At 41.6% G+C, this 13470-nt stretch overlaps 2 protein-coding genes across 2 annotated transcripts; both read left to right on the forward strand.

The window, feature by feature from the left end:
- The first annotated feature begins 607 nt into the window (after positions 1 to 607).
- mtmr2 (myotubularin related protein 2) lies at positions 608 to 7334 on the forward strand. The gene is made up of 16 exons (XM_030437947.1): positions 608 to 912; positions 2034 to 2136; positions 2235 to 2258; positions 2370 to 2436; positions 2577 to 2671; positions 2754 to 2852; positions 3019 to 3123; positions 3211 to 3294; positions 3376 to 3525; positions 3614 to 3802; positions 3897 to 4082; positions 4319 to 4525; positions 4620 to 4712; positions 4794 to 4907; positions 5033 to 5209; positions 5330 to 7334. Exons 1-16 carry the CDS (start codon positions 626 to 628, stop codon positions 5492 to 5494), a joined length of 2145 nt encoding a protein of 714 aa, XP_030293807.1. The 5' UTR covers positions 608 to 625; the 3' UTR covers positions 5495 to 7334.
- A 668-nt stretch (positions 7335 to 8002) lies between these two features.
- Positions 8003 to 13405, forward strand: fam76b (family with sequence similarity 76 member B). The gene is made up of 10 exons (XM_030437948.1): positions 8003 to 8547; positions 9385 to 9449; positions 9550 to 9604; positions 10112 to 10267; positions 10349 to 10533; positions 10698 to 10748; positions 10841 to 10918; positions 11005 to 11140; positions 11230 to 11331; positions 12312 to 13405. The coding sequence occupies exons 1-10, from the start codon at positions 8461 to 8463 to the stop codon at positions 12399 to 12401; spliced, it is 1005 nt and encodes a 334-aa protein (XP_030293808.1). The 5' UTR covers positions 8003 to 8460; the 3' UTR covers positions 12402 to 13405.
- Positions 13406 to 13470: the final 65 nt, after the last annotated feature.

The following is a 13470-nucleotide window of genomic DNA, read 5'->3' on the forward strand; positions in this document are numbered from 1 at the left end:
AGCTGCTCTCTTTTCCCTGAATACCAATCAGATTAATTCAACAATATGCCAAGCATTATTTTTAGGTATCCAGAAGTATTTTGACGCATTGTCTTTGGAAATGTCATCCATTTTCCCATGTGAGCATGTCAAATCAGGAAAATTAACTTAGTTTTTATAATGCTTTTTAAAGGTTTCAAGGAAGCTTAACACATATGGAGGAATTATAAACTAAACAAAATAACCGAAAGTAATTGTTACTATGTTTTCCGTGGATAACAATTAATCAAGACCACAGGCCTTGGTGGACAGGTAGATTAAAAAGTGTGTTCACGATGAGTGTTTACAATGTAAACAAAAGGTGAATTAACTATGTTTCAGTCACTGAAACTAATGATCACTATTCATTTTAATGAGATGCTTTTTTAAAAATATCGGGAGAAAGCAAAGAATTATGAAATACATTCAACCTCTAATATTTGAATGCAAAGAAGAGAGCAAGAAGTCATAGAGATGTTGCATTCACTGAATTTCATGGAACTGGGAACTTTTAGACCTTCCACAGATGTACAAAGTTATGATGTGTACTCATGACGTTTTCAGAAGGACGCTCAGAGGAACTTGAAGGTAGCATGGCACAGGGTCGATGCCCGAGGCAGCCGGCAGGGGGCGCCATGTCGGACACTCGCCTCCTTGTGACAGGGATTGGGAGGCTGCTGGGAAAAGATGGCAGCTTCCTTTTGTGTGTGGGGATTTACGGTACTCCGAGGGGGGATTTAAACACATTCTTCACAGGATACGCCGTCCTCCAGCGCATACTGCGGTTTATCTGGACACTTTGAGGCAGGAGAACATGGAGAAGAGCGGGAGCGTCGACAGTTTGGGCTCGAAGCGCTCCTCTTCCAGACAGCCGAGTGTTGATTCATTGTCCAGGTAGCTAAACCCACCACAACACACGGCTTGTAGAGCTAGATAAAAGTTTTCAAAGTAACACAAGGAATATGTCTTCGTGTTTTATACTTTACGTGACCATGTCTAATCCTAAAACACTTTTCAGAAGTGACCGTTTAACCACTATTAATGTAAGATGTCATGAATCGAACACTGATGTTGACAGTTAAATTAGAGCAGCAGTTAATGGCTGCTGTCATTAACGGCTGTCGTCCCTTTAAAGCCTTGAAGAATAATTTACACTGTGAGATGGTCGAAAACACAACAAATGTCCTTGAGAATGTATCAGAGTACAAGGTAATGTCGAGTATTTGCTTACTCAGTCTGACCAAAACAGCTGAAAACTTTAGTAGCTACATTATCGACTGAGCTTTTGATTCCGTTTTTCTCAACCAGTCAATTAATCGACTGGACTACAAAGCATCAGGAAATTCTGAAAACAGCGCTCACCAGAATGTCTTATGGCTCATGGTGACGCCCTTAAAATGACTTGTTTTTGCCCGAGCAGCTGTCAAAGAATCTCAAATATTCAGTTGACAGAGAAAAGCTGCAGGTCCTGTGTTTGAGAAGCTGGAGCTGCAACGATTAATCGATTTGTCTCAACTGCTAAATATATTATTGTAATTTTAGAAATTGGTTTCAGTCATTCTTGTGTATTTGGGTTGTGGACAAAATAGGAAATTTGGGGATGTCATTTTGGACTTTGAGAAACACTGATTCATTATTCTATGACACCTTATAGATGGAACAACTAATCAGTTAATCAGGAATATAACTGGCAGATTAGATGACAATGAAAATAATCATTAGTTGTAGACCTGTAATGGAACCACAGCAGATATTGCTTGGTGTTGTTGCTTGCTAAATGGCTCACACATTAGTAGATTATTTGAATTTTTGATTATTAATTTTCAAGTGACAAATACATTAATGAATCAATAGATAAATAAGAACTAGTCTGTGTACTTAGTCAGTCTGCATGACATCAAGAAAGGTTTCTACTCAGCTTATAAAATGTTGAAATGAGATGAGAAATAGCTGCAGTTACACCCTACCCAGACTAAGTATTTCCTCTCATCATTTGTCATGTTATCCCTCACCAGTACTTCCACTTCTCGCTCTGACCGGTCTGCCCAGGTCAAGCCACCCTCAGCCATGTCCTCTGACTCTGTGTCCACCTCTGCAGAGCTCTCTCCAGAGCTCAGGGTGAGTATCCTGCAGGTACTTCATTAAGATCCCGCTGCTTTATCAATTGTTAATGATAATGACCGAAACATGACTCTCCTCTTTTCTGCACCCTCCAGGTTAAGCCCAAAGCTGCTGCCAAGGTAAGCCTTCATTTGAATTACATACTACACCGACACATGTCTTTGAACAATGCTTTATGATGGGTTCGGGTCAAGTGACTGCTCAATGTTATTTGTATGTAATGTTTCCAGAAGGTGCAAAGAGATTCAGACAAAGAGGAACCGCAGTTACTTCCAAATGAAATGGTGCAAGACATGGGTAGGCTCTCTCGTTGCTGTTATCAAAGTTCAAATCAAAACAGCTTGCTTGCGTCAATATGCAGGCAGGGTAGTTTTTTCTACACTAAAACAATACATTTCCATACTATGCTAAATCAATATTCTTTTTTTAATGTTCAGCCCAAGATATTACCTACTTCTGTCCTTTCATCGGAGCACTGAGGGGAACAGTGACGGTTACCAACTACAGACTTTTCTTCAAATGCATCGACAGGGTATGCTTTTAGTGAAGAAACACTGCAAATATTTTGAAGGAATCATTTCTTTTGTTTATACTGGATATCGTTTGTTTTCTAGGAGCCAGCATTTGTGCTGGACCTGCCACTCGGGGTGGTGAGTCGTGTGGAAAAGATTGGAAATGCAAGCCGCGATGTGTCCTATGGGCTGGTTTGCAAGGTGAGTTATGTTTGGTAATGGTCTATTATAGTTACACTTGTATTATATGGGAAATCAGAAGTTTACAATCACGAGAACCTTCACTTCCTGCGTGTTGTGCCTTTACTATCGTATTCGTATACTGCTGATAATCCCTGAGTTGACCATGACCTGCTGCTCTGCACAGGATATGCGTAATCTACGATTTGCACACAAGCAACTGGAGGACACACTCAGGAAGTCCATTTTCGAAGTGCTGATGAAATTTGCGTTTCCTGTTTCCAACGGGCTGGTGAGTGATGTTCAGCCGTACTGTCCCTTACACTGAAGCTCTGCAATGTCTGCACTGACTGATAAGATTCTCTCCCACCATCCACAGCCAATCTTTGCCTATGAATACGGGCAAGTCTTTCCTGAAAATGGATGGAAGGTGTATGACGCTGTCTCAGAATACAAAAGACAGGTATTTGAAATCACACGATCCAACTGCTTTGCTCAGTGGTAAAGAAGGCTTGTTAAATGGGTGGCTTGTGTGATTTTAAAGGGTATACCCAATGAAAGCTGGAGGATAACTAAGGTGAACGACCACTACGAGGTTTGTGACACCTACCCTTCGACTCTGGCGGTGCCCGTCAACATACCGGATGAAGAGCTGAAGAGAGTGGCTGCCTTCAGAGCAAAGGGACGGATACCTGTGAGTCTTTAACACAAATCCCATTATTCTCTTCCGTGCAGTTGATGTATTTGACCGCCTGTGGTAATATGATGTGATATTCTCTAAGGTGTTGTCATGGATCCATCCAGAGAGCCAGGCGACGGTGACGCGCTGCAGTCAGCCCATGGTCGGGGTGAACGGGAAGCGCAGCAAAGAGGATGAGAAATACCTCCAGGCGATCATGGATGCTAATGCTCAGTCTCATAAACTCTTCATTTTTGATGCCAGGCCCAGTGTCAACGCTGCTGCCAACAAGGTTTGGCAGATCTTAATTAACAATATTTAAAAAAATAAAAAGGGAAACCATCTTTCTACCCTGACTTGACTTGTTTTTGTTTTTTCTTCTTCAGATGAAAGGTGGTGGTTATGAAAGTGAGGATGCGTATCAAAATGCTGAGCTGGTCTTCTTGGATATTCACAACATCCATGTGATGAGAGAGTCCCTCCGCAAGCTGAAGGACGTGGTCTACCCCAACATCGAAGACTCCCACTGGCTCTCCAATCTGGAGTCCACACACTGGCTTGAGCACATCAAGGTGAGCTTAATAATGCATTACTGCGACTGTGGACTGGGAGATGAATGAGGATTCTCGGCCTGTTGACTAAGCTGTTGTATGTAAGATAAGATTCGATAGAACTTTATGAATCCCAAAGGAAATTCTTTTACCAGAAATTGCAATAACAAAAGAATAAAAAAAACAATTGAGTGGAAAATATAGAGTGAAGAAGGAAAGTAACATAATGATATTCAAAGGCGTGTGTGGGTTTGTAGCTGATCATGGCAGGAGCACTGCGGATTGCAGACAAGGTGGAGTCCGGGAAAACCTCGGTGGTGGTGCACTGCAGCGACGGTTGGGACCGCACGGGCCAGCTCACGTCCTTGGCCATGCTCATGCTGGACGCTTACTACCGCACCATCCGCGGTTTCGAGGTGCTGCTCGAGAAGGAGTGGCTGAGCTTCGGTCACCGCTTCCAGCTGGTAAACAAACTTTCATGTACTTGGTCGGAAATCACCAAAGGTACCTGTCCAGTTGCACCACTGATTCCCTCTATTCTTCTGTTTTGTCTTTAAGCGCATCGGTCATGGGGATAAGAACCACACAGACGCAGACCGCTCACCTGTTTTCATTCAGTTCATCGACTGTGTGTGGCAGTTGACTCGGCAGGTAAGAAATGAGTGTTGCTGATGTGTGAAAAAATTCTCCAGAGTAACAGCAAGGGCACTAATGAAGTTGTTTTGCTTGAAGTTTCCTGCAGCTTTTGAGTTCAACGAGTACTTCTTGGTCACCATCCTGGACCACCTGTACAGCTGCCTGTTTGGGACATTCTTGTGCAACAGCGAACAGCAGAGGTTGAAGGAAGTAAGTCATGATTGCGGTTGCTGTTGAAAAAATATTTATTTTTGTCTTGTCTTTATCTTGCTTCATTCTCATTCATCACTTTTTCGTTCTGCTTTCGGCACTAAACTACATGTTTTATTTGACAGGAGATTCCCAAGAGGACAGTGTCGCTGTGGTCGTACATAAACAGCCAACTGGAGGAATTTACCAATCCTTTGTATGTGAACTATTCCAACCATGTGCTGTTCCCTGCAGTCAGCTTACGTCACCTGGAACTCTGGGTTGGCTACTACATTCGCTGGAACCCTCGCATGAGACCTCAGGTATTTTTAAGAGTCTACAGACCTGGCTTAAGTGTTTTTCAAAGAGAATTTTCTGCACTCCATACGTGCTACAGTTTAGTCGTTAATCGTAAGCCTTGAAAATGTTTTTGTCTTGTCCAGGAACCTGTTCATCAGCGGTACAAAGAGCTTTTGGCGAAGCGTGCCGAGCTGCAGAAGAGAGTGGACGAGTTACAGCGAGAGGTGACAAATCGCTCTGCCTCCTCTTCCTCCGAACGGGCGGGCTCCCCCACACGCTCCATCACTCCAGTGCAGACCTTCGTTTGACACAGGTCGACCCTCATGGCGGTCGCAGAAGTGGAATCTCACCTGTGAGAAGGTGCCATACAGTAGTAATCAGTAGACCGGACCTGCGCACCAAATTGCCTCTTTGGGTGACATACCGCGTTTATACACTACCACATAAGTTGAGCAGATCACTGTATTTGCATCTCTCACAGGCACATAGAGTCTGCTTGCAAAAGAAGAGTGTCTGTCTCAGACTGCTTTACCACAGCCATATTGTACTCCACGGTTAAGAGGACACGTACGCAGAATAGTGAGTACTGTTTAGCATATCAAACTACCTACAATCAGTGTTGATCTTTTTTTAAGTACACTAAACTATTACGCGGGTAAATTATATATGCCTTACACACACTATAGGAACACTCACTTCATTCCTCTACACTGCAAATGTATCGTTCGATCTTGATTTGAAGCAATACCTTTGAACCAATTGTGAAGATGTACACTGCTGCAAAAATTCCGTTGAGCTCAAACATATAGTACGAAAACAAAACTAAATGGCTTGGGAGTTGTTAAATAATCAGAAATGTAGCTAAAGGGCTGTAATTTTAGCTTCTTCTAATTGTAAGAAATAGTCATAGAGTGCATTAAAAAATTTTAGTGCATTGTGTCCACAAGTTTTAGATTGTTGTGACCAAATATCTTTTTTTTTTGTTTTGTTTACGAGTGCATGATGTGTCAAGCACGTCATTTTTCTCATTGAGTGAGTATAGTTTTGTAAGTTTCATTTTTCTAACTAGTTAACATTATTTATTATGCTTTTAGTCCAGACTTATATTTATGGATCACCAACACATTCATGTCACACTCATGTCATTGATCAGAGATGTCGCCATGCAATATTAATAAGCCACGCTGAATATGCAATAGTTCATTTCCAGTTGGTATTCATGTGGTCCAAATGTTTGTGTGCGAATATTTTCTCACAGATTAGTGGCAGCCATTGTTAAATTATAGACAGCAGCTAATAATGTAACTAATCTGTGCCTTGCTGTGAATGACCGATTGGGAGAAACACTATTGAAACGTGTGCGTGTACGCCTTTAAAAGCCAAGGTCAAACAGTAAATACAGTGTTAGTTATCCTTCCCTCTGCAACAAACACAGGACTCAAATTCAAGTAGTCAGAACGGTTTGTCACATTAGTCTGCTGTGAACACTACACCCTGGTGTCAGTACCGAGGGTGTCAAATGGTAGCAGAATCTCGGTTACATTAGCATTAATTATATTTAATTACGAATATGGTCTTACCATAGTATAAGAAAAAGAGTGCCTTGAAGAAATATGAAAGTGATTTAGAAGTCTGAAATTTACAGTGTGACTGTGCTGGAGTGTAATGTTAGACCGCAATGGCTTTAAACATTAGCATAGTCATAAGCAAGCTGTTTAACTCTCATTCATAAATACTAGACTAATAGCCTTAAATTGCCTGTAAGGCATCCTTTACACACTAAGATACTTTCCTTGACTTTTGTTCTTAGGTCTTGCCTGTTTAAAATGAAGTTGTACTGCCGCATTTTATTTTGGTTTTTATTCCTTGCCCTTTGAATATGCACAGTTGTTATGGTATGACTGTTTTTCCAAATGGTTCAGATGACACTGCGATGCTGCGTGCATGTCATTGCTTCAAAACTTGATTTTGGAAATTGACCAACTGCAGGCAACAGCAATGTCAAACAGTCGTGTCAAACGTCAGAATGTTTAATTAATAAAAGTGCAGATATTAGGTAGTCAACTTTTTCTGAACTTTTGGTCTGTTTTTATTGTGTTACGCATGATGTGCAAACCTCAACATTAAACATTAAGGTTGTTGACCCAGTATTGTACTGTAGTAGCTGCATTCTTGAACATGATTATCTTGTCTGGAAAGGCCCGACTGATGTGCACAAAAGCACTGCCATACACAGACAAAATTATAAATCAGATTCTGCAAACCAACAAATTAGCAATCAACTGTAGGCCTACAAGTACCCTGCATGTATGGAATAAACCAGTATGTGTACGCTTAAAAACAGAGTGCTACATGGCTGATGTTTCAAATATATTTTCAGACCTGTGATTATCTTGTGACTTTCAGAGTTCTGACATTGTAGGGCCCTGGGACCTTAATTGAACTGAAGCATGGTTGGTTATCATCCACCAAAGAAATGTAGAAATGTTTGTAGAAATTTGAGAATTAGCAGACTTGAGATGAATATGAAAAAATGTGACATTAGTGACTCATTAATTACACATTAAAAGACACAAGACTTGTCAAACCTGGTGGAATAAAAGAATACGTGTGCAGTGCTTGTGTGGCTGAACTGACAGTTGGTGGTGTTCGTCAATTTAGAGAGCAAATTAGTTAAAAAACGGCATAATTAATTACATGTTTATTCAGAGTGTGGAGTTGTGTTGAATGAATCCGGACGTGTGATTGGCTCTGCGCATTTCAAAATGTGAATCCCGCGGACGGATGTTTTGTCGCGATAGGTTTCCTTTCTTCTTCTGGGGGCCCTCAGCCACTTCCGGTTACATGACGACGACGCGACGGCGTCGATACAAAAAAGAGAGAAGGAAAACAGGAAAATACATTTCTTGGCGAGAACAGTGGAAACTTAATAGAAATAGCCAGATCTATATGGACGGATTGCCCACATGACCGCGTCACCAACGATCGACATTAAGTTAGTCTGACGGGATAACGTCCGAGCAGTGAGAGCTACCAGATATTTGGAGTTTATTGTTCTTCGTCTTCTCCCTCCAGCTAAGCTATTTCTGTGTTGCCCTACCTAGCCGAGCTAGCTAACGTTAGCTACCGCTGGATGCCAACATAGAGTGTGTGTGTGTGTGTTCTTAGCTCTCAATTAGCAAGCGGCTAGAAAGGAAACAGCGCCGTTAATCCGTTCAGTTTGCAGCCGGACTCCGCTAACCTCGTCTAGCTCGGTGACATTAGTTCGGCGAGAATGGCAACGTCGGCTCTGTACGCCTGCACGAAGTGTAACCAGCGGTACCCCTTCGAGGAGCTGTCGCAGGGCCAGCAGCTGTGCAAGGTAACGTTATTTCTGTATGTGTGTGACCGCAAACAAGACGCAAACATACCCAAGAGAGTGAAAGTGTGCGGGTGTTATTTTCGGCTGGATGTGATGGTGTAACGACGGGGCGGCAAGTTCGTCAGGCTCAGGTTATGTAACAGGCTTTTATCTTTCCAACCTGGAAGCGCTGGTACAGTAACCAACCCTGTTTAGATCATTCCTCCCGACCATGATGTTTTTGTCCCAGAGTAACGTTAATAACACAATAACACCACCTTGCTAAACGTGGACTCAAGACGCGCTAGAAATCACTGCCGTCCATGCACAGACTTGCCAACTTGTTGCTCTTGTGGAGCTTCAGATTTAGAATTGCAGCTGAGGAACAGACATTTTTAATGGAGGGGGCAGTCTCAGAGCCTTGATGCAATAACAAGCCCTCTGTTCCCACATTTTTCTCCCTCACTGTAACTGTGCACTGATTTGTATTTGACTTTGTACAAAGTGGAAAGATTTACCCCTTTGAGTAGTCGTAATACTTTTGCACAGGATAGTTAAAGCACAAGGTCATCTGATGAACATTTGCTATAGTGTGGTTTCTCTACTAAGGTTTTTCAATTACCAGAGAATGGCAGTTAAAGTCACATGGTAGTCTATATTTTCTCCATTCACAGAAGTAATCATGTGTTGGTGTTTCAAGGTTTTTTTTTTTTTAACAACAAACATCAAGTTGTGCTTGACATTTAACAGCTTTACGAGGCGGTGGTTTTCCGATGTGTCCATGTAGGAATTTATTCAGCAGCCTTTGCCAACAGACGCTCATGAGAACACTGACATTCCTTTGCTTTGTCCCCACAGGAGTGTCGCATCGCACATCCAATAGTGAAGTGCACATACTGCAGATCTGAGTTCCAGCAGGAGAGGTGAGATATACTCACACCCCCCCCACTGATGAATTTCAGTGTTTATTTATGCTAATAAAGTGAACCTCTTTGAATGTACTCCTCTGTTTATTGTTTACAGTAAAACCAATACAATCTGCAAGAAATGTGCCCAGAATGTCAAACAGTTTGGAACCGTGAGTAACACCTTTATTACCTGATAAACCTTTTACTTTCATCCACTGATTTAAGTTGCACACATCACATGTTAGTGTGGCTCTGTCGTCCCGTCTGAAAATGCCTACTTTGAGGTGTGTAGGAATCGGCTTCCTCTCGAATTCATATCGAAAATTAATACAGGGCTTGCAAATCAGCGGAATATCTAACTGCTGCTAATTGTAGCTAGTTGGTAAGCGCAATTAGCCATGCATTTAGCAGCAGCAGGATGGAAGCTTGGATCCCCAGGGACTGTTGTTGTTTACAGGATGGGCTAGGGCTAGCTTGTTAGCATGCTAACTTCTGTGGATATCTTTGCGACACAAAACGTAGATGTCATCATGTCAAAACTGTTATTTCTATGCAATCTGTTGATGGCTTTTTTTGATTTTTGTTTTTTTAAATTCTTTTAATGGTTTCAACTAAAATTCCAACAGCGTTTCTAGTCTAATTTTCTCTAACATCACATCTTCTGTCTGTCCTTACAGCCCAAACCCTGCCAGTACTGTAACATCATTGCTGCTTTTATTGGGACAAAGTGCCAGCGTTGTACTAACTCAGAGAAGAAATATGGACCCCCACAGACCTGTGAGCAGTGCAAACAGCAGTGCGCCTTCGACCGCAAGGAAGAAGGCAGGAGAAAGGTATAAACCACACAAACATAATTTGACGGCAGATGTGTTAAAGCGGGTGTCATGAACCACCGTGTCCTACCTGTGTTGCAGGTGGATGGGAAACTGCTGTGTTGGCTCTGCACGCTGTCCTATCGCCGTGTCCTGCAGAAGACCAAGGAGCAGAGGAAGGGCTTCGGCTCCTCCAACTCCTCGTCACTGAACGAGAAAGACCACCACTCCAGACCTCATCACCATCACCACCACCACCAACACAGACACAGCAGTTCTCATCACAAGTACGTCATCAGTTGTGTCACTTCTCCCCCTCACAGTCCCTGCGATGCTGAGCCAGACAGTTGATTTTTTTTAACGCAGAATAGATTTTGTGCCATTATGTGATAAACTCGGTGAACTTGGATAACTGGATCCAGGCAACTCACAGCTAACTTATTGTTCGCAGGCTGAGTGGGAGCTTAAGTCCTGAACAGGAGCAGGGACTGTGGAAGCAGAGGTAAACTTTGAATTTGAACCACTTGATATACATCAGGGAAAAAAAACTTTTCAGGCACAAATTGTACAATACCTTTTTGATTGTCTTTGCAGCCATAAATCGTCTTCAATCCAGAAGGAGACTCCAAAGAAGAAACCAAAACTGGAGATGAAGCCATCCAACGGGGACAGGTACAATAAGTGCTGTGATTGTTATGGAAAGCACAAAGTGTCCCATTTATTCTGCTTGCTTCAAGCTCTCTCCTCTCCCCCAACAGTAGTTCCATCACCCAGTCGATGGATTCTGGAGGAACAGACAACTTCATCCTTATCAGCCAGCTGAAAGAGGAAGTGATGTCACTGAAGAGACTTCTGCAGCAGAGGGATCAAACCATTCTGGAGAAGGATCGCAAGGTAGCACCCCGACAATAATAATTGTCCTCATTGTTGGTTTTCTTATGTTGTTTTTTTTTTGATGTATTGATTATTAAATTTCCCTACAGCTCACAGAGCTGAAAGCAGACTTTCAGTACCAGGAGTCCAACATGAGAGTGAAGATGAACCAAATGGAGAAATCACACAAAGATGCCATGGAGCTACAGCAGGTAGGAAACTATATATGCACAAGTAACATGTCACAAAGTGCTTGTAGAAAATTTGGTGAGAAGTGCACTACTGGTGTAAAAAAAAAAAAAAATGTTATGATCAGTCTGCACTCAAAAACATGCAATCTGTATTTACTATAGGGCTGCACAATTATGACACAGTTGTAATCAATATTCACTAACCTTGGAAACACTGCGCATTCATTAAACTTTTTTTTCAGTGTCCTTGTAACAGTGGGTTTCCGTCAATGTTAGATATAATTAAACTGAATACCAAATAATAATAAAAATGTGATATAGTATCTTGCGTCCCTCCAAGCACTGTTACTGTAAAAGCACAAATAGACACCATCAAAATTCACCTAGCAGCTGGTTTACCCACGTTGTTACAAACTAGTCATTTCTATATTTATACGTACTTTATTATTGTTTCAAGTACAACTTTCATTTGTACATGATGTACAGATTGCACTATTTTAGTTATATCATCAGTGTCTCGTCCTGTGTCACACTTGTGTGCCATGTATGTGGTAGTGTGAAACTCGGATGAATCACTTGTTGCATAAGTTTTCAGTCTGTTGTTTTGGACACGAATGGGTGCGTCATTTGAGCCATTTCCTGTCAGACTCTGTAGAGCTAAGTTTTCATCATGGTGGTTTTGTAAGTGTGACTCTGTGGTCGACGTGCGCCTCTGTCTTCAGGGCGCCAGATGAGTTTATATAACTATTAGTCAGCAGTTGAAGGAAACCCATGTCATTATGTTGATGAATGATGGCTACCATAAGTGACTAAAAATATATTTTTTCAAACTGTAATATCCTAAAGTCAGAAAATGTGCTTACTGCCATTTAAATCACAGCCATTTCCAGTAAACTGCAATGTAACTATGCATTGTGATACCTCACTCACTGGGGTGCTAAAAATATAAGTTCAGGATGATGCATGTCACTTCTAACACAGTTAATCATTTGTTTCCTCAGTCCAAGAACAGGGAGCTGATGAAGCAAGTGGCTGCCCTCTCTAAAGGGAAAAAGTTTGACCGGACAGGAAGTTCTCTGCTGCTGCCCTAACAATAGGCCGGCCAGCGGGTAACAACACAGAACAGCTTCATTGTTGTAACACTGTGAAAGTCTCCCTCCTGTGTTTCCTCATTGCCATCGACATCGATTATTTCTTAATTGGTAAAGCAGGATACCATGTTGTACATGGAAATCAATCGTTGAATCAAAGAAACCTTTTTCTCTAAATGTCAACATATTTTAGATATTTTATGGCGACTTTTCCACTGGATCCTAGGATGTGACTTTCGGGTGGAGGTGGAGGATGGAGCCCTCGTTTTTAACACTGCCGGGCCAAAACTAAAATCATGGTGTGCATATGTGGATAGCATTCTGTCGACTCAGTGTATCCACTTCATTTTTATGGATGTCATGCAATTTTATTTATTCAAATGTATTTCTTAGCTTTTTTATTTCCTCACAACACACTATGAGAATATCCCACATTTGGGGGTTTTTCTTCAATAGTGATTAGTTATATTTTTCTAAATTGATTGTGGATGACAAGTTCTCCTCAATGGGGACCCTGCGCAACTTTACAATGTATGCAAACGTGGGAAGGGTGACCACTGAGCTGCTGCTCAACAGTAGAGTACTCTCTCAGTAACAATTCATAAACCAACCAATGAACACTTTGAAAGGCTGTCGGATTTTTGCTGTTTCTCTTTAGTGGAACGATTGTAATACTGCATGATTTTACTGCCAGACACCGGTTGGCATTGTGGTCGGACTTCTTTTTTCCCCTCCTTGTAATTAGTTTTTTAAGAATCACTTGTAAATGTATTACTGGGGTCAGCCATTGTATTTAAACTATTGCTTGTATGTGTTTTAGTGAGTACAGTATGTGTATGGTAAGGCCAGTTGAAATTAACATGTCTGTAGAAGATGCTTTTTAAAGGAACACACCTATCACCTTGCATTATTGGGCTGGTTTCATACTGTGGCGTCCAGGATCACTTTTGTACTTTTTTCCAAACCAAGTGTTTTAAAAACTATTAAAACTGGCTAAACTGTTACCCTGTGATTGTTTTTATTGAACATATATACAACTTTTCTTACATGTAACATGTTAGGTGTTTGG

Source organism: Sparus aurata, chromosome 13, assembly GCF_900880675.1.
Source record: "Sparus aurata chromosome 13, fSpaAur1.1, whole genome shotgun sequence".
Classification (NCBI taxonomy): Eukaryota; Metazoa; Chordata; class Actinopteri; order Spariformes; family Sparidae; genus Sparus; species Sparus aurata.